Source organism: Pseudoliparis swirei, chromosome 7 (assembly GCF_029220125.1).
Source record: "Pseudoliparis swirei isolate HS2019 ecotype Mariana Trench chromosome 7, NWPU_hadal_v1, whole genome shotgun sequence".
In the NCBI taxonomy this organism is placed as follows: Eukaryota; Metazoa; Chordata; class Actinopteri; order Perciformes; family Liparidae; genus Pseudoliparis; species Pseudoliparis swirei.
The window spans coordinates 1,906,930-1,932,909 of record NC_079394.1 but is presented as its reverse complement, the minus strand read 5'-3'; the positions used below and the strand labels follow the sequence as shown (position 1 = coordinate 1,932,909).

Below are 25,980 nucleotides of genomic sequence, written 5' to 3'. Positions count from 1 at the left end.
TCCTCCTGTTCTCTCCTCAAGGGTTCTGACCTTTTTCCCCTGAAGGGTTGTTTGGGAGTTGTTCCTGATCCCATGTGAGGTCAAAGGTCAGGGATGTCTATATGTACAGATTGTAAAGCACGACTAATTTGTAATTTGTGGAAATGTGCTATACAAATAAACTGAATTGAAAAACTGAATAGCCTGCCACTTCAGAACACACACATACAGCAGGCCTCCCGTTTAACCCTCACGGCCACCACACCTTCCACCCCTGCTACTTCCCTTGCCTTTACCTGCAGAGAGAGTCCTGGCGGCAGACCCTCCGCAGCTCCAGGCAGTTGGGTTTCTCCTTATCCTGAAAGGAGCAATCGGGCACGACCGTCTGCCTGCGTCTCTCGGCGCAGCCCACGCTCTGACACGGGCAGAACAGCAGGCGGTGGCTGAACTCCAGCGGCACGCGGTCCAGGAACAGCCTCAGCGCCTTGTGGCAGCGCTTCTTGTTGCACGCCTCCCCCTTGTTGGGGTCCTCCTTGTTGCAGGTCGCGATGTAGGCGGAGCGTTGCCTCTTGCAGCTGCTGTTGAGGTTGCAGGCTTTGGCCGCGTCCAGGCAGGGGTTGCAGTTTTTTTCGGTGTCGACGCAGTTGAAGCCTTTCGGGGCCACCGTGAGCATCCCTGTGTCAGAGTGCACAAAGGAGAGAGAAAACTCAGTGACTGCAGTGAACCTCTAAAGGAAAAAGAGACGTCAGACACGTATTTCAAAAGAGGAGCGAGCCGTTTATATTGACTTTATAATTCTGGCGCCATTGTTCGTATTTAAGCAAACACAACCTGGATGAAATAAAATCCCAACAGTTTGACACTTCCATTGATCCTGTGACTCAACATCATTGATGTAGTTCTGGAGTAGTTTACTGTCGGCTCCGCCGCAATGTACGATCAACAAATAAAACAATAAGCCTCTCAATTCTAACCACCGGGGAGTTCATTGCAAATGTTAGAGTTGAACGCTGGAGGAGACTCTTCAATATCATCCAACACAGGAGGGATGCCTGCAGCTAGCCCTTATCCACTAACTGAATTATTGATTCAGTATGTTCCAGACCTTGAGTGAACTATGAATGAATTAAGCAATGATTTAAAATTGGATATGTATAAATTATTCACTTCCAGGTGATAATATGATGTGATTTAGTGATTATAATACAACATTATCAAGTTGTCGTAGCGAGTTGCCTTGATTTTATTCCTGTGCTGATTATTGTAACATGCTTTCTATGACTAAAATGTATGGAAAACACGCTTAACAATCAGACAACATATTTGAATTATTTAAATGGGACGGCTGTAAAGCGAACGGGAGTCCTTGGGAAAATATTGACAGGAGCACGTATTGATGTGAACACTGGTTAGTGGGAAACAACAAGGAACACTGTAACATCTGCCCAAAACATGCTGAGTTCAAGGACCAGGCAGAGGCTGGTTCAAGTTCAAGTACGAAATTAAGTTAGCTTTTCTCCTGTGTAATCACATTGAATTGAACAATGTGAAACATTATGATTGCCCCTCTGGATACACATCCTATTGGTTGCAAACAGATTATGTCATTAGGAGTTTTGAGATACTGCATATACACCAGCGGCAGTACGATAACGCACTCTTTCCCGAGGAATACCGGCAATAAAGCAGGATCATGTTCACTTGTGGCACCCCTTTCTTGTATTCCGGCTTTATTAGAGACGTTAACCTCCCTCCCCTGTAGATAATGATATTTAAGAGGTCGTAGCAGTATGGTGACACCCAGAAAGATTCATCTCTTATTCAACAGAACCAATCTCACTCTGTGTCTATCAGACAGCAAAGCAGGGAACAAGAAAAGGACCATTTATGTGAGAGATTATGGGTTGTTTCCAAGTGGCGCATGTCACGTTATCAATCCTAGAAATGGGGATACAAAGAACAGATCACATCACACAACTGGGGGATGCAAAATAAGCAAACCCCCCAAAATGAATGACTTTGTGGTTTTAGATCACATCAGATAAACGTAAACTCAGAAGTAGATTATCTGGACCTCATCACAGAGACGAAAGCGCCGCACTCAAACTTTTCCTTCTGTTAACCACGGCTTTCATTTAGCTTAAGGACGTCAAATGTAGCAGCGCTCTGATGAACATGGTGTTATGACACATATCCTACATTCAACAAATAGATGTTCAAAATAGTCTTTTTTTTATGTTTGCCACAGGCCGCCACGGGAGAGCCTTCTTTGTTCGAAGAAGAAGAGTGTTAACTTTCATGACTCCTATCAGAATAAGACATCATTGTATCAGTAATTTAACTGGTTCATTGTTGCACTCTCTGAGGGGAACAGATAAATGATCCACAGCAGATGTCTGGTAGCATCGCAAGCTCAGTCTTGTTGGGGTGAGGCAGACAGAAATGTTCTCAGATCAGGTTCTTATGCGACAGTAACAAACAAAGAAAGGATGTGAGACAATTCGTCAAGAAGGAGCAGCTTTGATGATGTCGTTTCAACGAGAATCCCAGAAATAGCTGACTTCGCAAGAAGGGGCCAAGCGGGGACCGACGTTGTCCTAAAGTGGGCCATGCGTGGCTAAAGCGGGCAAGAAGAGGGGCAGTGAGGTCCAGCTGGAGGGGAGGCCAGCGGAGCGGCCGCCCAGTGGTTCAGACTGCGTTACATTGATGGATTGCAGTTCCTAAATCTCCCCTGGCCATCCACTGGGGGGGGGGGGGGGGGGAGGGGGGGGGTGTCCAGGATAAAAAGAAAATAGGAGAAGGATAAGCTAGTACAAAGATTTATCTGACCAAGCAGGGCTGAAGCCTTTTTTGAGGCTGCAGCGGCGGACAGGTTTTTACTACCTCTGATTGGGGAGCTGAGATTGAATTCTGTGCTCAACCCAAAAAGATGTCCTGGGGCGAACATAACACAGAGAGCCCACTCGATGGCTCTGACATGCTTACACACAAACAGGAGGAGAGCAAAGAGTGTGTGAAGTGTGTGTGTGGGGAACAGGAAGGAAGCAGGAAAGTGTGGGGGTTGGGGGGGGGGGGGGGTGCACTATTGTTGCATTGCTATAATTGATTTTTCCAAGTACATTACAATGAAGGTTTTCAGCACACATATTCTGCTATAATGCGAGGAGAAAGGGGTTGATAGGCTAATGATGCGAGAAGTACAAAAATGGAAAAAGCTTTAAGAGGGGAGAGGAGACTTGAGCAGTTGATTGCAGCAGCTTATCATGACGGATGGAGAGATGAAATGAGAGGACACGGACTAACAGGTTGGTCAGCCACTTAGAGAGACATGCTGGAGAGCTTTCAATTAATACAGACGAATTCAGGAAAACTGCGGAATAATTAACCCAACCCATCAGCAGTGCAATCATAAACTCACAGCGCCACAATAGTTGTGATGCTGTGAGTTTATGAGTTCACGTCTCTCACCATACCTTGCTGACTGGTGTCCTTTACATTAATGAGCAAGCGAGGCATTGGCTGAATGAAGAGATACATGGGCGGGTGTCCTCATTGATTGATTAATGGATGTATTAAACACAGCACATCAGTGTCATCAAGTGCAGGAAAAGTCGTTAATTGGCACCTGTGAATATGTGCAGATATGTTGAATGTGTGCATGAAGCACAAAGCCACATATTTATTTGAGTAATACAACATGAATTCACAAAAGCAGTTTAAAATGGTGCCTGGTCTTCGGTTGTTTACTCCCGACTACCTCGTGTGCCGTCGAAAGAAAATGCGATCTCATAACCGTTTAGAGGATGTCAACAACAGTGAAAGCATCGCTTTTGGTGATCCTGTCGTTTGACTGTAAATAGGCTTTTAATAGGGCTCTTTACTCTATGGGTATCATAAATTAGACCCCACTGATGGCAATGTAGTGGAAATAACCATTTGTTCTTTTCTCACTTATAATACAAACGGGGAGAGACAGAAAGAGAGGCGAAGGAATAAAGAGTGAAAAAGAAAAGGCAGGGAGATAAAATGTGAGATCGAGGACACCTATAGGGAGACAGGCGGAGATAAAACAGAACATTACAAAAGGCCTGTGTTCCAGTTAGAAAAGAGAAAGCCGGATAATAACGCAAAGGAGAGAGGCGAGGGAGGTGGACAGGACATGTGCGGATAAAAACGGAAATGTGCACTGTGTCTGGATTTTGATGCTGTCTTCCCAGAGAGTAAGGGATCTTCTTTTCCCCGGTAATTGCTCTCTGTCAGCCTAATTTGAATTTTGCATTTCAAATATCATCCCATACTCAAGGGACACTGCGCTGCAGAGGGGAGTTCAGCCCATGTTAGTAAGAGGCTCTTGGCTCCGGGTATGTTCTCAGTAATTAGGAAAGGTGCCAACGTTTGGATTTAATGCGGCCCTGGGTGAGCGTGCGAGAGCTTGTTAGGGAAGTGTTTAGTCCGAACCCTGAGGAGCATGTCAAGCATTTCCGTGTCAAAGGACTCATCAGTCATTAGCTCTGTACTTTGTGTCGCGATGGGGTTTCCAGAGGGGTGGAAGACGGTGCACTGGATCTACAAAGTCATCTCACGAAGCTCCATTGAGCAACGAATAGACGTCGTCAGAGGAAGACCGGCGGAACTCGTGAAGTTTTCTGTTCTGAGGGATCATTTGAATCTTACCTCTGTGCATGAAATTATTGCTGCAGAATTAACCATCGGAGCGGATGAGAGAGAGAGAGAGAGAGAGAGAGAGAGTATAAGGGCAGATGTAGAGAATGAGAGATGACAAATATGTGTATGTGAGGATAAGAGATGTGTGTGCAGAGGTTGGAGAGGGCTGTCCAAAGGATTTTAAATCATTATAAACACACTTCTAAATACTTGAGCTGTTTATGAACATCTGCCTCCAAGTTGAGCTTCCTCTGGTGAAATTCAAAGCACAAGGCTCCTCATTGGCCCCTCAGTCTTAATACGCATGCTGTTTAGCTCCTTCAACCGTCACTGGCAATAATGCAGAATGCAGTGACATAATCTAATAGGATGTGTGCTTGGTGAGCCGACACAATATCAACAAACTGCTTCTGTGTTCATTATCACTGTGCAAGTAGAGAGTAACTACAAATACTAACAAACATGTTCTGTGGATTATTCCCTCTTGTTTAATGCAAACTAGTTAGAAAAACGCTGACTCCAACAAAGGGTCTCTGGTGAGTGAGCTCCGAACAACAACTCTCATTATTGACCCGCGGAGAGACGAGCAAGGGCTGGAGACTGATTAGAAAATTCACACGGAATAATGAAGCATGTCAACAAAGTGGTATTACTACACACAGCCACAGTCACAAGAATACACAAAACCAATCTTGCACAAACAAGCGCAGGTAAAAATGCACTCCGACCACGAATAACCCAAAACACCTGACAGGATAAAAAAGATCTCAGTGTTTGTCTAATCGTAATTGTTATGAGGGCAATGTCAAAATGTCAAACTAACAGCATGCTGAGCACGGCTGTGTCGCCGCTCCCGTCTCTCCCCCAGCTGGAGAAACAGCTTCCTGGGTTTTAATAGGACGGTGGGCACGCTGAGCAAAGAGCTGAGCGGCTGAGAGTTAGAAGGTCTAACTGGGATGTTACACTTCATTCCTGGAGGGACCCTTGAATGCAGGATTCTCCGCCGGACTCGGTTCCTAATAAGTTAATTAGCTCCGCGTTGGATCAAGAGAACCGGATATATTTCACATGGAGCATATAAACAATAACAGTTAATGATATCTTGGCATGCTTTATGTCATATATAATTCATCTGGCCATCAAATCTGTGGGTTTTGGTGCATTGTGGAGGAGTAATTCTCCTGCACGTGCTTCACACATATCTTATTGATTAGGCTATTGATTGTACAGCATCCCTGCCTTGAAACCATGAAAACAACGGCTATACGTTCCAGCATTTGAGTGTGATGACTTGCTGCTTTTTTTTCTTCTTTTTCATCACAGTAAACTGAATATCTTTGACTTTTGGACTGTAAGTAAGTCAAAACAAGCACTGTTCACTACTTTCTGTTAATTCATTGTCCAAAAACAATGAATCGATTATTACAGAAAATAAGTTGCAGAAAAAGTTTTCTGCATTCATCAAACAAACGAGCGTGAGCACATCTGGAAACAGAAGTGATTTATTTTCTGAACTCCACACTTGGGGTGAGGAGGAGTCCTGGCAGGTGTGTGACTCTGCGTGTGCCTTCCTGTTGCATCTTCACACTTCATCTTTTTGTTTGATTTTGTTAGATTCCCACCGGCGTTTAGTCCAATTCCATTAGAGCAGGGAAAATATGCATTAATATTACTTGTTGCACTCGACTCTTAGAGCAACTAAAGGGCTTTTCGGTAGAAAACTGTTTATCGATAGATTTCCTGTGGGAAATACTCACTCAGCACACTTTGTCATTTGTTGATGAAGATTGTTCATGAGCTGCATGAGTGAGTATTTCTTTTTGCAAGGCTATGCCCTGTGTAAATGTAGCTACGCTTTTCACTGAAAACAACCGTTACTGTGGGAGTCGCTCAATGTCCAGGGAAGAGGGAGCCAGGACAATGCTGATGTGTTTATGAACTGGTAGGAGCATGCCAGAATTCAATTCAATCCAATTCAGTTTATTTATATTTTCACAAATTAGAAATGTGTCTCAGAGTGCTTTACAATCTGTACACATAGACATCCCTGACCTTTGACCTCACATGGGATCAGGAACAACTCCCAAACAACCCTTCAGGGTAAACAAGGTCAGAACCCTTGAGGAGAGAACAGAGGAGGATCCCTCTCCAGGATGGACAGGTGTCATAGATGTCATGTGACCAGAAGGAATCATTACACACTAATTAAAACACAGGAACAACACAATGAAGATGACAGAGTGGATGAAGAGTTGGGAGTCGGCATACATTGTTGTGTCTCTCTTTTGACAACATTACTGCAGTAACTGGAAATAAATACAATCTTTACTCCAGGATTGGCTAATATAGTCTTGACGCTCTGGATTGGACCTGCCTTACATACTAAGAAAATAATTAGAGATAAGTTGATAAATGGTGGTAAAGGGCAACTCTGGGCAGCGGTAAGGAAAAACAAATAAACAAATAAAATAATATTGTACTGAGCTGCTAATATTTGGAATAATACTGTTATTGCTAATCCTGTGTTCACTAAAGAGCGCCTGTGAAGCCGACTACATGCATCCTTTGCTGCAATAATAAATGTTGATGTGTTAGTACTGAAACTGTTCAGACGCAGATAATAAGGTTATCTATTTATTTATTTTTTGATCAATCACTTACTACAATGGCTGGAAGGCATATTTCATGCATGAACCGTTTCATTTCGGAGGTCTTTAACCCTTGTGTTGCCTTCGGGTCATTTTGACCCGATTCAATATTTAACCCTCCTGTCGCCTTCGGGTCAATTTGACCCGATTCAATGTTTAATGTCGGTGTTCTTTCGGGAGTCAACAAACAAACATAAAGTACCTCACACTTAAACTTGGAAAACAATATTAATTCTAATAATTTTCTGGAGATCATATTGACCTCAAGGGTAAAATATGTTAGTAAACCCATCAACCGTGACCAATTATCTTCAACGGTTTCTACTTCTAACACGTCTACCTGTCTCTTGGACCCCATCCCGACGAGGCTGCTTAAAGACGTTTTGCCTTTAATTGGCGGCTCTCTATTAGATATTATCAATGTGTCTCTGCTAACAGGCCACGTACCACACTCCTTCAAAGTGGCTGTTATTAAACCTCTCCTGAAGAAGCCCACTCTGGATCCAGAGGTGTTGGCTAACTACAGACCGATCTCTAACCTCCCCTTCCTCTCCAAGATCCTTGAGAAAGTGGTCGCAAATCAGTTGTGCGACTTTCTACATCATAATAGTTTATTTGAGAAATTTCAATCAGGATTTAGAAAACACCACAGCACCGAGACGGCACTGGTGAAAATTACAAATGACCTCTTAATGGCAGCAGATAAAGGACTCCTCTCTGTCCTGGTCTTGTTAGACCTTAGTGCTGCATTCGACACCATTGACCATGACATCCTGTTACAGAGACTGGAGCAGTCGATTGGCATTTCAGGCACGGCACTAATTTAGTTTAAATCCTATTTATCAGATCGATCTCAGTTTGTATTTGTAGCGATTGTAAACGATAACCACTAACGTTAATCACGGAGTTCCACAAGGTTCTGTGCTTGGACCAATTTTATTTACCTTATACATGCTTCCTTTGGGCAATATTATCAGGAAACACTCCATAAACTTTCATTGTTATGCAGATGATACTCAACTATATTTATCGATAAAACCAGAGGAGAGCAACCAACTCGGTAAAATTCAAGCATGTCTTAAAGACATAAAAACATGGATGACCTGCAATTTCTTGATGTTAAACTCAGACAGAACGAAGTAATTTTAATCGGCCCTGAGCACCTCAGAGATCAATTATCTGGTGATGTGGATTCTGTAGACGGCATTGCCCTGGCATCCAACACCACTGTAAAGAATCTTGGCGTTATCTTTGATCGGGACTTGTCCTTTAACTCCACGTAAAGCAAATCTCAAGGACTGCATTCTTTCATCTACGTAATATTTCAAAATCAGGCACATCTTGTCTCAAAAGATGCAGAAAAATTGGTTCACGCGTTCGTTACTTGAGACTGGATTACTGCAACTCCTTATTATCAGGCTGCTCTAATAAATCTCTTAGGTCCCTCCAGTTGATCCAGAATGCTGCAGCTCGTGTTCTCACTAAAACTAAGAAAAGAGATCACATCACTCCTGCACTAGCTGCTCTGCATTGGCTCCCAGTAAAATCAAGAATCACTTTTAAAATTCTTCTCTTAACCTACAAAGCCTTGATTGGTGATGCACCATCATATCTTAAGGAGCTTGTAGTACCATATTGCCCCACTAGAGAGCTACACTCACTAAATGCGGGACTACTTGTAGTTCCTAGAGTCTTAAAAAGTAGAATGGGAGCCAGAGCCTTTAGTTATCAAGCTCCTCTTTTATGGAACCAGCTTCCAATTTCAGTCCGGGAGGCAGACACAGTCACCTCGTTTAAGAGTAGACTTAAGACCTTCCTCTTTGACAGAGCTTATAGTTAGGGCTGAATCAGGTTCACCTGGTCCAGCCCCTTGATATGCTGCTATAGGCTTATAGCTGCCGGGGGACGTTTTAGGATGCACTGAGTACCTATCTCCTCTTTTTTCTCTCCTTAAGGATGAATTTTCATCTCTCAATCACACGTTACTAACTCTGCTTTCTCTCCGAGTCCTTGACTTCACGTCTCATGGGGTCATCGGACCCTATGAGACGGCATAGATCCTATCTGCCTGATGGATCATTGAGGTCTGGGTCGTGGAATTCCTGCTCCTGACTACGCCACTGTCCTGTTGAGACTCCGCCCACTGTTGAGACTCCGCCCTCCTCCTCCACCGCCATCTGCCTGATGGATCGTGGAGGTCTCCATCGTGGAATATGCCTACTATGAACTATTCATACACTCTGTCATATTCATTGAATGTATTTTAACTCTAAATCTGTCCTTCTGTACACATTACATCTATTGCATCTGTCCATCCTGGAGAGGGATCCTCCTCTGTTGCTCTCCTCCAGGTTTCTTCCTTTTTCCCCTGAAGGGTTATTTGGGAGTTTTTCCTGGTCCGATGTGAGGTTTTGGGGCAGGGATGTCTATGTGTACAGATTGTAAAGCACTCCGAGACAAATTTGTAATTTGTGAAATTGGGCTATACAAATAAACTGAATTGAATTAAATATAAAGGTAACAGGAGGGTGAAACATTGAATCGGGTCAAATTGACCCGAAGGCAACAGAAGGGTTAAGATTACATCTTGTGTTTCTGTGTAACTTTAGTTTGCCTTCATATTCATAGTAAGGTCAATGTTGACGATAATACCTACAATCCAATCCCCAAGTCTTGGATAATTTCAAAGAATTGACATCAAATGGTGTAAGTCATGACTACAGAGCTGCTCTCTCCTGTCCAGTGGTCCATATTTGGATGTCATCCCCACCGTGGATATTTTACTGGCTAAACTTTGACGGTCTCATCTCAGAGGGGCAAGCCTCCTCGCCTCAAACTGTCGACCCTGCGATGTGGCAGTCAGGAAGGAGGACTTTCTGTCCCAATTGTCGAGATGACATTTTAATCACATGGGCCTGTTACCAAGCTGGTTGGATCTCAATGCATCCATTTCACGACTGGCTTTAGAGGACATGGCAGCCTCTCCTCATTGTTTACAATAACTAGTATTACTTTAATACGTCTCCTAAACGGTCCAAGTCTAAACCGGGCCCCATAATGTATTTCCTGTTATCAACTTGGCACACTGTCGAGGAAGCTACTCACTCCCAGTTAAAGTGACACACACACACACACACACACACACACACACACACACACACACACACACACACACACACACACACACACACACACACACACACACACACACACACACAACACACACACACACACACACACACACACACACACACACACACACACACACACACACACACACACACACACACACACACACACACACACACACACACACACACACACACACACACACACACACACACACACACACACACACACACTTTGTCCATGTGTTTTCGCTTCTTACTGGAAGACCCTCGTCGTCCCCGGCTGATGATTCTGACCTCCAAATCTCATATTTTATTTGAGATTAGCTTCCTTGGTCCAAGTGGAAGTAGTTATTCTGTGCCATTTGATGTTTGTTATGGCAAATTTCAAAAATAATAACAATGAAAAAAATATTTTTTTACAAAATTCAAAATGGAGGAAAATCTAAGTAGGCGGAACTTATGGGTGATTGATATTCGCAATGTTGTAGAGCAGGTCCAAGCGGACCTGAGTGCCACATTTCAAGTCAATCCGTCATTGGCGAAACAAACCGTGGGTACGAACACTCTAGGGGGCGCTAGAGAGACATTTTTTTCTAAAGTATCAACATTTTCACGAGTCCTGATGTGCAGGTCAAATTTGACAACATTTGGGATATGATAAAGTCCCCAAACACGCTTTCGTTGCTAGAGAAGAACGAGAATAATAATACCTCTTAGAAAAACAATAGGTTCCTCTACGACGAAGTCGTCACGAGGACCCGAATTAAAAGTGTGACTAGTTGTGGGACTGATATGCACATAACAGCAATCCCCCAAGACAACACCAGTGTTTGTTTGTTACAGCATTCCCACTGGCTGGTAACCAGAACCCACTTCAGCTGGAGCTTTCAGTGCTGTCCTAATCACACGTGTGCTTCCCTTTATAACCTCTACTCTCTTGCTACGGTCGCCATCATCTATCAGGTAACCGTGCCCTCTGACCTGACACTGACAGCATGACACAGCGATTAAGAGTCACAGGTCACAGGAGAGCGCAACACCCAGCAATAACCAGACTGCTCAAGCAGAATGTAGACAGGTGGGCAGGTGTGCAGCTTCAAACCGTGTGACAGTGGGCCAAAAGGTGCAAGAATATTTATGACGCTGCACTTCTTGAATAAGACGGGGAACAACTTTCTTCCTGTTGACAGCGAAGCCTTTTGGGCTCTTCACAAACAACGCGGCAACGGCACCGCTGCATTGAAGCCCATTATTTCCAGGGGTTGAGTGGCAGCTGAACAGCTTTTGAAAATCCGGTTCAACTTTGATCGCAGAGTGAAGCAACGTGCGCTGAACCCAGCGGCAAGCCCAGCGCTAACTGCGTCCGATGTGTACCTGTGTGAAGCAGGATGGATATCTGGGAGAACCTGCTTCTCACGTAGAGCTGCTTTCCGGAATACACGTGTCTGTGCCTCTAAACCAGAGGAACAGGACTGTAAGAATCGTTCACACAACCTGCTAATATACACCTGTGTGAACGGGGTTATGGTGACTTGAGTCTTAGTTTAGGTTTTATTCATGCTGTGATCAAAACAAATCATCTTTCTTTTTTATTTTTATATTGTCTGTCACTGTTTCATGTTGTATTGTCTGAGACTTTGTGTGACGTGCTGCTGCTGCTGTCTGGGCCAGGACGCTCTAGTAAAGGAGATCTTTAATCTCAATGAGGCATTTCCTGGTTAAATAAATAAAATAACCTCGCTGGCTAATTCAACCAGCTGTCCTGAACAGCTTCTCACAGGTTTTTTTTTTCTTCTTTCTTTTCAAAATGTGTTTATTTGATTATTTTTTTTTCCTTCAAGGAAGAACAAGTTACAAATACAGTAAACATAAGAAACAAGCTACCAGACAATAATAAAATACAACTAGAATGGGCACTCGGTAGAGCGCATACCTTCGCATATCACAAGATTGGGCGTTGAATGATGAATATTTTGGCATTAGTTGCATGTCAATTGGATACAAATTGACCGTGCTATGGTAAAAAGAAGATTTTGACCTTTTCATGACCTTGACCTCGACCTTTGATCCAATTGATCCCAAAATCTAATCAAATAGCCCCCGGATAATAACCAATCATCCCACCAAATTTCATGCGATTCGGTTTAATACTTTTTGAGTTATGCGAGTAACACGCATACAAATAAATAAATAAATACACGGAGATCAAAACATAACCTTCCGCATTTTCAATGCGAAGGTAATTACAAATAATGATAACAAAATAAAATAGATTATATAAAATGACACTCGATACTGGATGGCACACTCATTGGTGCATTTGGGGTATTTAGCAGGGGGTTGCTCTGCGATCCTTCAGGGGTCATGACTGTAAGGTCACTTCTCAAAGTTAGCAACTAGTCGAGAAGCAAAATGACACTAGTCACATGTTGATCGTTCGCTTCTCGTTTCTTTTGTGACACCGACGGCTGTCCGCCTTGTCACAACATAAAAACACACCTGCCATCACCCCCACCCTCAGGTGGTGAGAGATGTGGCATGAGAGACCCCACTGGGCCTCACGGCTATCACCGCAAAGAAGCCGATGGAAACGATGTCGACGAGGACGCCGCGGTCGGCCCTTCGTGAACCTGTGCTGAGCATCGAGTGATGAAACACCGCTGACGCAGGTGCACAGCGCCAGCGGAGCCGGGACAGGACGAATCAGGTACTGTGGTCACGGGAGGGCGGGCTCTGCCCTCCTTTAAGGGACGGAACGCACTGCGTGTACAGCGCATGCTAATTTTCGGTTAGAGGATGTGTAAAAAGGAGACAGTCCCATTAGAAGGAGACGCCTGTGTGAAATAGCTTTGCAGTTATCACTTGGGGCAATGCAGAAACTGAGGCTCCATATGTTCTGTTTAATTTAAACTTCAAAGCGAGAATGCGTGAGTGCATGCAGTAGCATATAATTATTTTTCATTTCTATCACAATTTATGTCCCTTATCTTCTTTCCAGACCAAAACTGCAAGTTAGAGAGAGATTATTTTTCAATTTCCTACCTTTCCTCTTAGAGAGTATACAGGTAGATTCCCCTGTCCTCATCAACCAACCAGATATCATATATTCCCCAGGTCTCTACGCAGTTTAACATTTGGAGATGGGATTATTAATACTTTCATGTGGTTATCGAAAGAAGAATTATTTTCATAAAAGAAGTGCGTAATTACTTATCCATTTGCCTGTGGTTTTCTATTAGTGCCCCAATTAATTAATCTGTCCTCAGAATTGATAAATAATGAGGAAAGCTCGCGGCTAAACAGATTTCAGAGAGCAAATCCAATATTTCACCTGGGAGAGAATGGAAGAAACAGCTGAAGCAACATGGAGGCAGCAAAGGGTCCCCTGTTGTATCTCAATACGTCTGGGTACACTGTGCTCCTCCTTGTTTCACCAGACCAACTGCATTCTCACACTGGCTAAAGAGTGTCTGTGCTTTGATTATTATCTCACTTGAATGTTTGTGAACAGGGCATCTCAAAAGTAATAAACATACACCAACAACACCATTTAGAAAGTGCTCTACGTTTCCACTCACTAATCCTGAACTGGATCATATCCATGCAGATTACATTGATTTTCCAACATGTCAAATATCTTTGTTTTGTTCTTTTAACCACACACGTCATCCAGTTTCTACAAAATGTGTCTTTTAACCCAATTTAGGATGAAAATGTGTTTCCTGTGTTTCGATATTGCGTACTTTAACTGCTTTAACTACTTTAACTTGAACTGCTTGCTTAATCATTTAAAGTCTATTTGACATATGGCCATATTTCTCGAGCCCATGGTGGGATTCCAGCTATATTTAAATGATGGGAGCACATACTGTTTTGGTTTAGAATGATCTTTGCACTATTTAATGGGATTTCAAGTATATAACTAAAGCAACATAGAGAGATTGAAATGATCATAACTCAGCGGTCATAAGTGTTACTAAATTGAAAATGTCTCCTTATATAAAGCACTAAAAACACCAATGATTAATCAGCATGATCGTTAACTATAAATATTTTGGTGCAGATCTCAAATGCAGATGCAGCTCAAATACTAAATGTTAAGGATTTTGCAGCCTTGGCAGGTGAAAATCAGGAATGGTAGTTTTCTCAAGATAATCAAAGCCTGCACCTTTTCATATGTATCCTGATACTCTCTCCTTCTTTCAAAATAGCAAACAGTCGCATTTGACGTTGCTGATTCCAAGCTCAGGGGATTATACAAAAAGCCTTTCCTGTACCTCCCAGTTATAAAACAAAGCCAAATACATCAGCCAAAAGAAAGGGAAATGAGTTGGCTTCAGTGTTTGTCGATTGCGTTTGGCAAAAAAAATAAAATATATATATATAGAAGAGAACATCCTCCGGAGATTTCTGTCAGTACGAGATGAAAGAAAACGATTGAATGTCGTCGTGCCTCGCCTGTGGCTCTGGCGATGGACAGGCGTCGTTCCCGTGTCTCACACCTATTGTGTAACTTGCTCCTCGGCACTGCATTGACCATTATGGCTGTGTTTTATAATAAGATCTGCATTGATTAGTGATCGCATTACTGCAATAGTCCGTAAATTAAATAGCAGGGTATAGCTCCCCTGATGAGTGCTGGGCTGTTTAATTAGTAAACCAAATAGGAAATCAAACTGAAAGCTAAATCGATAGCTGGGAAAATGTGGGGTAATACTGTGAGAGTATATGGTTAACAATCATCTTAAATCCCAAGAAAGATCAAATGAAAAGCACCCGATTCATTCAGGACAGTTGACTGGTGGAATGCGGCACAGTCTTATCAGCCTCGACGCTGCTATTCATCACAAGACATCCATTGCACCGTCTCCAGAATGCATGTTTTCATCATATTTCCACTCATATGATAGAGTTCAAATCAAACCTGCGGTACCTGAAGAGATGGAGGCCAAGCGGAACGCATCAGGGTGTCGGTTTGGTGCCACAGGTTCGTACGGGGATGAGTCGTCCATGTCTCCATCTGAAACAAAAGTAAAGATCAATTATCAATCCAAGGGACGACGTTACCTTTCGAGCAGAGCAAAACATTCGAGCGTTTCCAAAGAGCAGAGAATGGAACGCATTGTAGACGGGGACAGCTTTTGAAGGTCGTGCCCCATCGAATGAATCACCGTGCCCGACCACTCACCTGCAGGCCGAGCTTGTGGCACTAAACTTTGTGTTTCAATCATCTATCCATGTGTAGAAATTGTAGCAATGTGCGAGAATTCATTCTCGATTCTAAAGCATCTCCCTCAGAAAGAACACACTCAAACAGAAAGGCAATGCGGATCATGTTCCTCCTGGAGATACTGTATTCAATTAGATCTGTGTGTCACTTCTCTGTTAGACTGGCTGACCCTCAACTGACTCGCACTCTGAGTTGTTGTTTTCTGCATATGGAAAACAGAGGATGTTCATCGTGATCGTAGCCGAAAGACGAAAGCAGGAGCGATGCATCTTCCCTGCTAACAATGTTGCCAGAAAAAGAAAAAAAAGACGAAAAAATTAAAATCAAATTAGCACTCAACTGACTGAGCCTCTCCCATGTGCCTGCTTCTCTGTAGGCCCTAATCCTGCATTTAAAATTCATAGCCATTCGGTGTGATTGAGACAAACCCTCCAGTGTGTCATCGCTTCGCATTCTCATCCCGACAGAAACACAGCCGGGGCGTTGTGAGGAAGGTTTGGAGAAGCTGCTACAGATGAGAACATCTCAAAACATGTCAGTGTGAGATTGCGCCGCTCAGTAGATCCAATCAATATATAAAGTACATTTTGTTGATCGACGTTCTACTCGGATGCTTACTAAAAGGATGGAGCAAGAAGTTGTCTCTCTCTTTTCATTTGACTTTGAAATTGCAATTACAAACCCGTCTTTGACTTCAATGCACGTTCACAGCTGTTTTTTAACTGTTACATGAACGGCACAGAGCGGCACTGAGCACCGAGGACAGTGTCACTCAGGTAGTCATGACAACTGAAACATCACATGTGCTTTCAACTTTTCAGCTTTAATTTACCATGAGAAGATATTGTGTGTCTCTCTTTGTGTGTGTGTGTGTGTGTGTGTGTGTGTGTCTCTGTGCATGTAGAAATCTAAATTATTCATACGTCTGGTGAACATATTGAAGCATCAAATATTCTGTAATAACAGATCAGATATGTGTTGATACCTCACTAAAAATGTACATACTGGAACACGGTAAAAAAAAAAACACTCAAGTGAGATATCTAAAGGAAAAGGGAATAACTAAAGGACATTTTATATCATGATTTGTCCACAGAGAAAACTAACCATTGACTTGTGTACAGCACAAGAGTAATTTATTTAGGACTTGTTCTACATCTCCTCTTTTAAAAAATATTGACAATCTCAACAAGCTGGACCAACTCAGCTGGCCATCTGAGCATAAAGCTCTGGCCACTTGGCACCATTGAGGTATGTGTGTTTGAAAAATAGAAAAAGAGTAGATCGGAGACATAAAGGAGAGGAAAACTAAATAGGACAAAGATGGAGGTGAGAAAGGAGGAACACACAAAGGGTGACAAAGAGCCTCGAAGTAAATGAACTGAACCCTCCAGGTTGGGAGCGTACTACTCGTGCCGTCTTTGTTTGTCTTTCTTTCTTTGCGAATTCGAAAGTTTATCTTTGTCTTTACTTTTTTCCCGTTGCCTTTGCATCGCCCACAGCGACGTTCACGTAACATTTCTTTCCAGAGAGAAGCTGCCGGATTCGAGATCTCTCAGTGATTCTAATTGCAACAATTACCTACAGAAGCTATAGTGCTTTGGAAGCCTTTCGGGAGTTCAAGACTACCACTTACTCTGCAAACAACTATCTAAAACGTACTCCCATGTCTATTTCAGAAGAAGACACAGTCATTGTGTACTTCAAAGAAGTGGAAGATATTCCTTTAGAAAAGTGTAATGCCTCTCACGCCACACTCAGAACAGTCTGTGCTGTACAGAAGCACATGGAATAAAGGGAGTGCTGTCTTTCACCAAAAGTAAAACACAGGAGATGCCGGAGCATTTTCATCCGGAAGCTCCTCCCACTGTCGACTCTTCACTGCACAATCAGCCTGGGACCAAACAGTGGACCGGCACAGTGCATTGAAAAACTACAATCGTACAGTGGTGATTCTATAAAACATTAACATCAACCCAGTTAGCTATAGTAAGCTACAGTTAATTCATATTAAAAGCTTATTTAAATGAATGTTTCAAGCCGTGCAGAATCGTAAAACTGCAAAACACACTCCAACACACACACACAGCGACAAACCGCACAGCAGGAGGCCCTTGTTGTAAAATAAAAAGTGCTCTTTAACAGTCATCCTGGACCAAATTATGCATTCATAATAGATAATCCTTCCCAGCTGTTTAGTGATATGTTTTTAGCCCCAGGGCAACAACTTATCGCTGTAATTAAGCCTCCGTTTGACTTAATTGGCTCTGACAGTATGACCGGCACAGCTCAGACGGACACGGAGGCCTTCCCCGAGTCACAGCAAGAGAGGAAGACTCGGATTCACAGTCCTCTCCTTCGTCATGGGGGGTTTTATGAAGTCACTGGGCACAATCACTCATCCTTTTCCTATGTATTATCAATGAAGCTCAACTCTCGGGGTCAGGGAAACTGCCTTGTGGAGTCTTTAGCGACTCTCTCGACAAACCGTTTATGGCTAGAAGTCAAGTCAATTTTAATAAATGTCATCCCCTTGTTTTTGGGTTTTAAAAGGTTCCCGATACGGATTTTGTTCCCGTTTTAAAATTGATTTCATGTTGTTCCCTTTTTTGCTGCAGGAAATATATATATATGACTTCTTATGACAATATATTGCAACAGTTCTGTTCTTATAATAATCACACAAAGAAGACTTCGTGCAGCCGGAGGTCCTCTGCAGAGCCCCGCTGGTTATTGCTCCAACGCGGCAACAAAAGGTGACCGATGCTGTCAGAGCGCCTGAAGTCTGCAAATGAGCTGTCGGCGGACATCGGAGAGCCACATCACTTTCTTCTCAAACGCACGATTGTATTCTATAGAAATGTATCGAAGGGAACACTGAGATATGGGAATTGACATTTTTATGAAATAATCTTTCATCATGACTTCCTCCTATTACACGTTCAACAAAAACAAGATAAAGTAAAGTGATACGACAAATGAAACTTTCAAATTGTGCCTCACAGAACAGACGTAGCATAAATGTAGTCACCGGCTTAGCGTTTGAAGTGATATTGACATTTTAAACTCAATTCCAAATGATACAAATAGAATATTGGATTAGCTCGGAATAATATTTCAAGTCACAATTTCATGCGAGGCATGGTGGGCAAACACAGCTGATGAAAATGAGTGCTGATATTTTCATTCATGCCTTTGGCTATGTGAATGTAATGTTAATAGGAATAGTTACACAAGTGCTTCTCTAAATCAGCAATTTAATACCTGGTGTCAGGTACTAAATATTAAATATGGTGTAAATCCAACAAAACTTTCATAAAAACAGCTTTCATCTTTATGGCATTGCAACATATTGGGGGATTAAAAAACATTAAAAACAGGCAGCAGCCTTCATAGATATTCTGCCATCTCTGGACTTGGCTGATCGTGGTGGTGTGAGACCGGCGTCAAATTAAGCCCGCTGCAGGTTATTTATTTTTTATTTTGGTTTTATTTTGTTGTGAGTGCTGTATTGGTTTATGTAGATATAAATGTGTACGGATGGGTGTAGGTAAACTGTGTAGAGACTGTGTAGATGTATAAATGAAAGGAAACTGAGAGCCATACAAGAGGAGGGGTGGGATGGGGGAACATTTGTGTAATGTTTTTTTGTTTTGTTTTGTCTCGTTTTGTTTTTTGTGTGTTGTTTTTTCTCCTTGTTTTCATTTTATGTTAAAACAAAAAATACATCATCCTTGTGTGGTGATTTCTACAAGGTTATACATTTGTATATTTTCTTTTTGTAAAATAATATTTTCAGCATAACAAACTGTAAATGCTATTTCACTACAAATACTCTGTAAAAAAAAAAATGTTGTTAATAAAAAATAAATCTTTAGAAAAAAAAAAAACAGGCAGCAGAGGTGCAGCTCAATATATCAGCTTCTGCTCAACATCTTACGTGCTATATCAATAAGAGTGAATAAAAAATGCATATAAATGTATAACATTTTAACCAGTCAATATTAATCATCTGAGTATTTACTGTAAACATAAGTAGCTGCTGTATTAACTGAAGGATAACAACCCAAATAATGAGTCTAAATATATAAAAACAGAGAGACAGAGAAATAGAAGTAACCGGGCTGTGATGACAGCCGGTTGACTTCTGCAAAGCACGTTCATTCAGTCGGCTGCAGCTTCCAGCCAGGAGTGAGTCAATGCCCACATCACGGCACAATTCACCCAGCAGAATGGGCCGTCACTCACTCTGCCCTCCGATAGAGACCAGAACTCACTCCCCGATAAAAGGCTGATCTCAACTCCGCTACCTGGCCCTCGTTTCAGTCGCACTGTCAAACCACACAGCTTCATGGCGAGTGGGAGTCATCTCGGGCACACTTCACCTTACGGCGTGAAATCATTAGACAGATTCACGAGGACAAACAGAGCCTTTTCTTCATCATCATATTTCACTGATCCTTTTCCCCATTGTGGGACTAAAGATAAAAAGGGTGGAAGGAGGGATGAAACGAGCGAGGAGGGGGGGGGGGGGGTGCTGAAATACTGTATTGATCACATCCAGGAGCTATCGACAGGTCCCTTCCTCTGATGATGAAGTAGCCACCTAGCCAGCGATGGGAGGCGAAAGCAGAAAGGACGTATTCAGCATGCAGGAGGAGCCGGCTTCCTCCATCCCTGGGAGAAATGTTCTGCTTATGACGGTGGATGGCGAAGGTAATGGCTGGTGACTGCTACCATTGCTCATAGTAATGATGGTTTCACCCAGGAATCCTGTGTACCTTTGTAACTCCCCCTCCTCTCTGTTTCCCCCCCATGACTCTCTTTCTTACTCTCGCTCACTCATTCTATGGTTTTCTCCCCCTTTTATCATTTGTCTTTACCTTCCTCTCCTCACCTCCTGTGCTCTCTCTCACACTCTCCCCATTTATCTTCCTCCCTGCCTGAATATATCATGATGTGCACATCATTCTTACACTGTCCATTTTATATAAAAAAATAAAAATAAATGTACACTTTTATTGATCCCCTTCGGGAAATGTCTTCTCTGCATTTGACCCATCGGTAGTTATTCAGTGGGCTGCAGTCAACTTTGCACATGCAGTCAGGGGCCAGCATGATGCTGTGATAGATTCAGAGGGTGACCTTTGCATCGCTGACGTTCATGAAAACGGTATTCTCGTCATTGCATGTAACGATGCAGACTTCTCCCACAATGAACTGGAGCAGAATGGCGTGGAGCACTGGTGGAGCTTTCCTTTCTCTCACTGCAATGAAAAGTGTCTGAGCTAATTAAATTGCTCTGAAAGGTCCCCACAAAAGATCTTTGATTCCTACTTTGAGACCTTGGCCGTGGTTTCATAACTGAGGCTGTGAAATAATGTATACGTTAAATTACAGCATTACTGCAAGGTTATATCCACATGAGACCCAGGGCACAATTGGAAGAGAACCGCAGCCACCTATACAATATTGCTGTGTGTAGCAGTCAATGTTTCTTTCTCAGTAATTACTTCTTTTATAGATTCAAACTGCTAGACCTCGTTGCCTCGCACCAACCGAGTCCCATTCAGAGCAGAAACCACCCATGATCCATCAAGGACGGCGGCATTGACGCATTGAAATCAGCTGGCATTTTCCCATTTGGAAAACACAATTAACAGGTCATCATTAGCGGCGTCGCGGATGGCTCGAAGACATCGCGAGATGGCATAACAACAGCGTTTAGCCTCAGGATTTTAAGCCAATCAGAGTCGAACAGCACGGCCTAAAGGCAGTTAATAACGATAAGTATAGCGGTCAAGAGGAAATCCAACCCCACATCATAGCCGTGGCGTCACACCGCTAACGTGTTTCGATGCGACCCTCGATGGCGGTTTTGGGGCCACGGTCTGGACTGTTGAGGGTTTTCACCACAGAGTCAGTTTAGAACCAACGTGCAAAGCTTCAGGCCGCTCGCTGGACTCGTGTGACTGGAGACACTCCGAGGGGTCCGGCCCTCATTTGTGTATTGTGTATTTTATTAGATTAGTCAATTTTATTTATTTATTTTTATTTAGTATTTTTATTTGTATTCATTTTATTAGTCAATCAAATAAAATACAATATTATTCTATATAATATACAAAGCAGAAAGACTGAAAAGGTGTAGGTAGAAGCAAAAAATGCTGATTAAATTAATATCAAATAAATCAGAAAATTAATATCAAATAAAGAAAAAATAACAAAGAAAAAAATATATATATATAAATATATACATACATATATATATATACATATATACACATACAGACAGACTTCCACATACATCTTCCATATAAATACATTTCAATCACATTTATAACTCAATAATTGTTTTATAAATAATTCCCTTGAAAACCAAAAAGGAGTTCACCATTCTTACATCCATTTCAACATTATTCCATAATTGGACTCCTACGAAGACAAATGTGATGTACAGTTAGAGGCCACGCTGCGGCTCAACAACCTTTCCACCGGGGCATTGCGGGGTGTGCATGCTTTGACTTAACTTAGGAAAGATTGCCTTTCGGTCCCTTTTTTAAGTGATCACACTTTATAGGAGTGAACTCTTCCAAGAAAAGAGAGGTGCATGCTGCTCAGTTTAACCCTTGTGTTGCCTTCGGGTCATTTTGACCCGATTCAATATTTAACCCTCCTGTCGCCTTCGGGTCAATTTGACCCGATTCAATGTTTAATGTCGGTGTTCTTTCGGGAGTCAACAAACAAACATAAAGTACCTCACACTTAAACTTGGAAAACAATATTAATTCTAATACTTTTCTGGAGATTTTAATAGCTGGGGTCATATTGACCTCAAGGGTAAAATATGTTAGTAAATATAAAGGTAACAGGAGGGTTAAGACAATGGTGGAAAGCTTGCGCAATATCCACTGACGCCATGTCATCTGACAATTGATTGTGATGGCTGATGGTGTTCTGGTTTGGCACTGATGGCCATCTCACACACAAGGTCGCATCCCTCCTGCCCTTCAGCATTTTGAATCAATGTTGAATTAAGCTCCTTTCTTTCGCCTATTATCTCATCTGTATGGATCATTATTATCATATTATTAATATTTTCCATTGTTCTCCCCAACACACCAAATGCAAAAAAAAATGCATTGGATAAAATAAATCACGAGGACTCGTTGAGTGTTTATTTCTTACTGTTGCTTTAGTTTAGTTTAACTGCTAATTTAAACTGAAAGCCAGCTGAATGAGAACAACAACGATTTGAAGAAGTAGACCTTTCTCCGGTGGTTTTGATTGTTGCTGTTCTTTACATGCCGTAAAGCCCCGATTCACGTGGTGCTTACTTCTGTGTGTTGATAAAGTCTTTAACAGTAAATATGGGCATCCAAGCTCAACTGTATATTTCTTTTAACATTTTACAATCATGAAGCCAAAACAATAATTTTCTTTTGACAAAAAAACTCCGGTTATCAAAATAGACATGTACTGTGTATATTAGTAAAGGGACTAACTAAGGTAACCTGGCCTGAGGTAAACATGTTTGTCTATAAGGCACCAGGCATTACTTTCATAAAGAGTGAATCACATTAGTTAAATCCGGTCTATAATAACCTCTGCCCTCCTCTGTTTGTCATTCGCCGGTATTCACCTTTGTCCTTTCCCCTTCTCTAGCTCTACTCCTCCTCTTCTAATCCATAGCTCCTCACTTTGTTATTTTTCTCTCTGGCATACTCTTAGGCTTTTAATCTCTCCACATTACCTTCAAATAAGACTTTCAAAGCCGCATTACGCATTATCAAACGCAACAACTACATCGAAACCTTTCTGATGTGTCCACAAATCATTTGAGAAGTGGCTGAGCAGCGCTTCAAGAGGGTGTGTCGGGATTCGGCCCTTCGTGTTTGTTTCCAGAGATGGATGTTGTACATAGATTGTTTCCAGTTAACAAAAGCCTGCTTGACTGCACAATGGATCGTGATTAGATTAAAGCTGCACTATAAGAGCTTTTCGTTTGTGTTAAAGCGGGTTTTATCTCCGAGGGTGACAGGGCCAAAGCAGGACAGAGCTGAGAGGCATTTATTCATTAAGAAACACAAGCTCTGTAAAGGGCGTGCTGCGAGCGCAGGAGGTACCTATCCCCGACAGGAAGACGGCTCGCACGATGCATTCAAACGCCAACACCGTGACGGACGTGGCCGTTTGTTTGGGAAAGGAGAAAGAGACAAAGAGGGAGAACAGAGCGATCATTACGAAGGGGAACGAGTTGGAAGCGGGGAGGGAGGGAGGGAGACTGAAGGCCTGGGGAGCATACATGTCGTTACATTTCCCTTGAACTCATGTCAGGGACCCTCTGCTGAAGTGGAGCTGGTGCTATGAGCAGTCCGCCTGCCGGATCGCTTCTCGGATCACGACACAAAAGATCCAAACGCTCAGAGCTTAGAGACGTCGCGGCGCCACCACCATTACCCCGCGTGTCAAAACGGCGGCACATATCAGGTCCTCCGTGTTTACGCGGCACGCCACTCGGTATCAGTCGCCCGAAACTCCGGCCATGCGTACAAGCAGGGAGAAAAGTCACTTTTGGGAAATCGGACCCCCTCGGCGGTCCGATTCCCCAGAGCATCGCATCTCTTTCAACTCGGATTCTTTCAGATGTGTCTCCATATGAAACACTGCATGCCGTTGACCCTTCCAGATGGGCCAGGAGTCAGCTCAAGGAGGCTGCTTTATGATCTCTAAATGTGTTGTTATGTAAAAACCAGAGGGCTGCAATGTTACAACAAGAGTGCTATTTCACGTCCTGCAAAAGTGGGCACATAAGGGCCGCTGATCTATACGATTGTAACCTAATTACATGGTAATATGGAACACTTTGGTGAAAACCAATAAGACTACCATAACAGGTCTACCTAATGTAATCCCATTATAGCTCCATTACCTTCGAGAGGTTGAGGAAAGTAGGAAAGCATATATTTTTCATCATGGGCTTCTGGGTATCACTGTAAGAGGGCATCAGGGAATCGGGCATAAACAATGGGTGTGGTGTACAGCCTTCTTGTCTATGCCCGGAAAGTACATTGTTATTTGAGATCGGAACATTCATTTAAAAGAATTGTTATAATCCTAAAGAATGCACTAAGTCTTATACAATAATATCAATAGAGGTGTGGTGAACATCCACTTCTAGACTACTGCAGCAATGCAGGTGCATCCTCGAGTACGCATGTATTTGCACATCTTATAGTTAGTAATTAATTAATTAAACATGACCAAAGAGGGAATACAGAAGGAACCACGTGACTGACTGATGGACACATGGAAGAAGCAAGTGATAATTTCAAGTGAATGCGTTGGTATTGGTATAACTACGTTACTTAAAGAGGTGTCATTCCACTACAGGCCCTGAACTTGCCACACAGTTAAACATGATGTGAATTTTGTGACACAGTTAATGCTCTAACCATCTGCCTCCTACCTTCAGTGAGTCCCATGTGGATAGTCCAGTAGTTCTGCAGACACTGCAGCTCCTTCTTCATGCCCCTCTTGCAGCGGCAGTCATACAGAGGACTAACCAGCAGCACCTCCAAAGCCGCCTGGCACTCTATGTTGTTGTCCAGCATGGCTTCCTTCTCCTTGCCCACAAGACACTGGCGCATCACCCGGTACCGAGAGCTGCAATGAGGGTTCTGGTTACACATGTCGCTGGCCTGGATGCAGTCCACCCATTCTGACTGAGCTCTGGGCCCAGACCCTGTGCCTGGAGATCCTGGAGAAGCATTAGCCACGGACACGGACAGCGCTGAGGTACCATCCCAGGAACTCGCTGCCTTATCTAGATAGGGACCGGATGACAAGAGACAATTGGGCTCAGAAATGGCAAATTAATGTGTAAGCACACATCAGAATCCTGCTTTTATTTTGTAGTAGTTGTTTGACATACAAACAGGTTTGATGGCCTCTGACGTGCCCATACATGCGCAGACATGTTGCATTATTCACAGTTCACATTAGTCGTATGCACTAGTCTCCATGTGGTCAGGTTATGTATCATTGAATTAATATTCACTGATTTAGCTGTGCTTATCTCTATTTAATTTAGGGCACCTAAAGGCTCCGAAACCAGTCAGGCAGCAGGTTGAAGTTTCATATTAAACGTAATTAAAGGAAGACTTGATCATTAAAGTGTATCTCAGGATCTCACCTTTAAAAAAAAGTGAACTACACTAGATTTCCATTTGGGTAACCAAAACATTACAGCTTCCGATGAGTAAACAGTGATTCACAGAGCAGAACTCAGGTGTTGTCGTTTCGACACGAGTCAAGATTCAGACCG

The 25,980-nt window shown here is 42.7% G+C and overlaps 1 protein-coding gene across 2 annotated transcripts in view; it reads right to left on the bottom strand.

Annotated features, from left to right (window-relative positions):
• LOC130197293 (GDNF family receptor alpha-2-like) overlaps nucleotides 1-25,980 on the bottom strand; it is a 49,202-nt gene that overhangs the window by 21,931 nt on the left and 1,291 nt on the right. For both annotated transcript variants that reach the window (XM_056419890.1, XM_056419891.1), the window contains 3 exons: nucleotides 25,123-25,479; nucleotides 15,357-15,443; nucleotides 276-654 (listed from right to left, as the gene is read on the bottom strand). In XM_056419890.1, coding sequence (XP_056275865.1) covers nucleotides 276-654; nucleotides 15,357-15,443; nucleotides 25,123-25,479 — 823 coding nt within the window. The remainder of the gene's footprint in view (nucleotides 1-275; nucleotides 655-15,356; nucleotides 15,444-25,122; nucleotides 25,480-25,980) is intronic.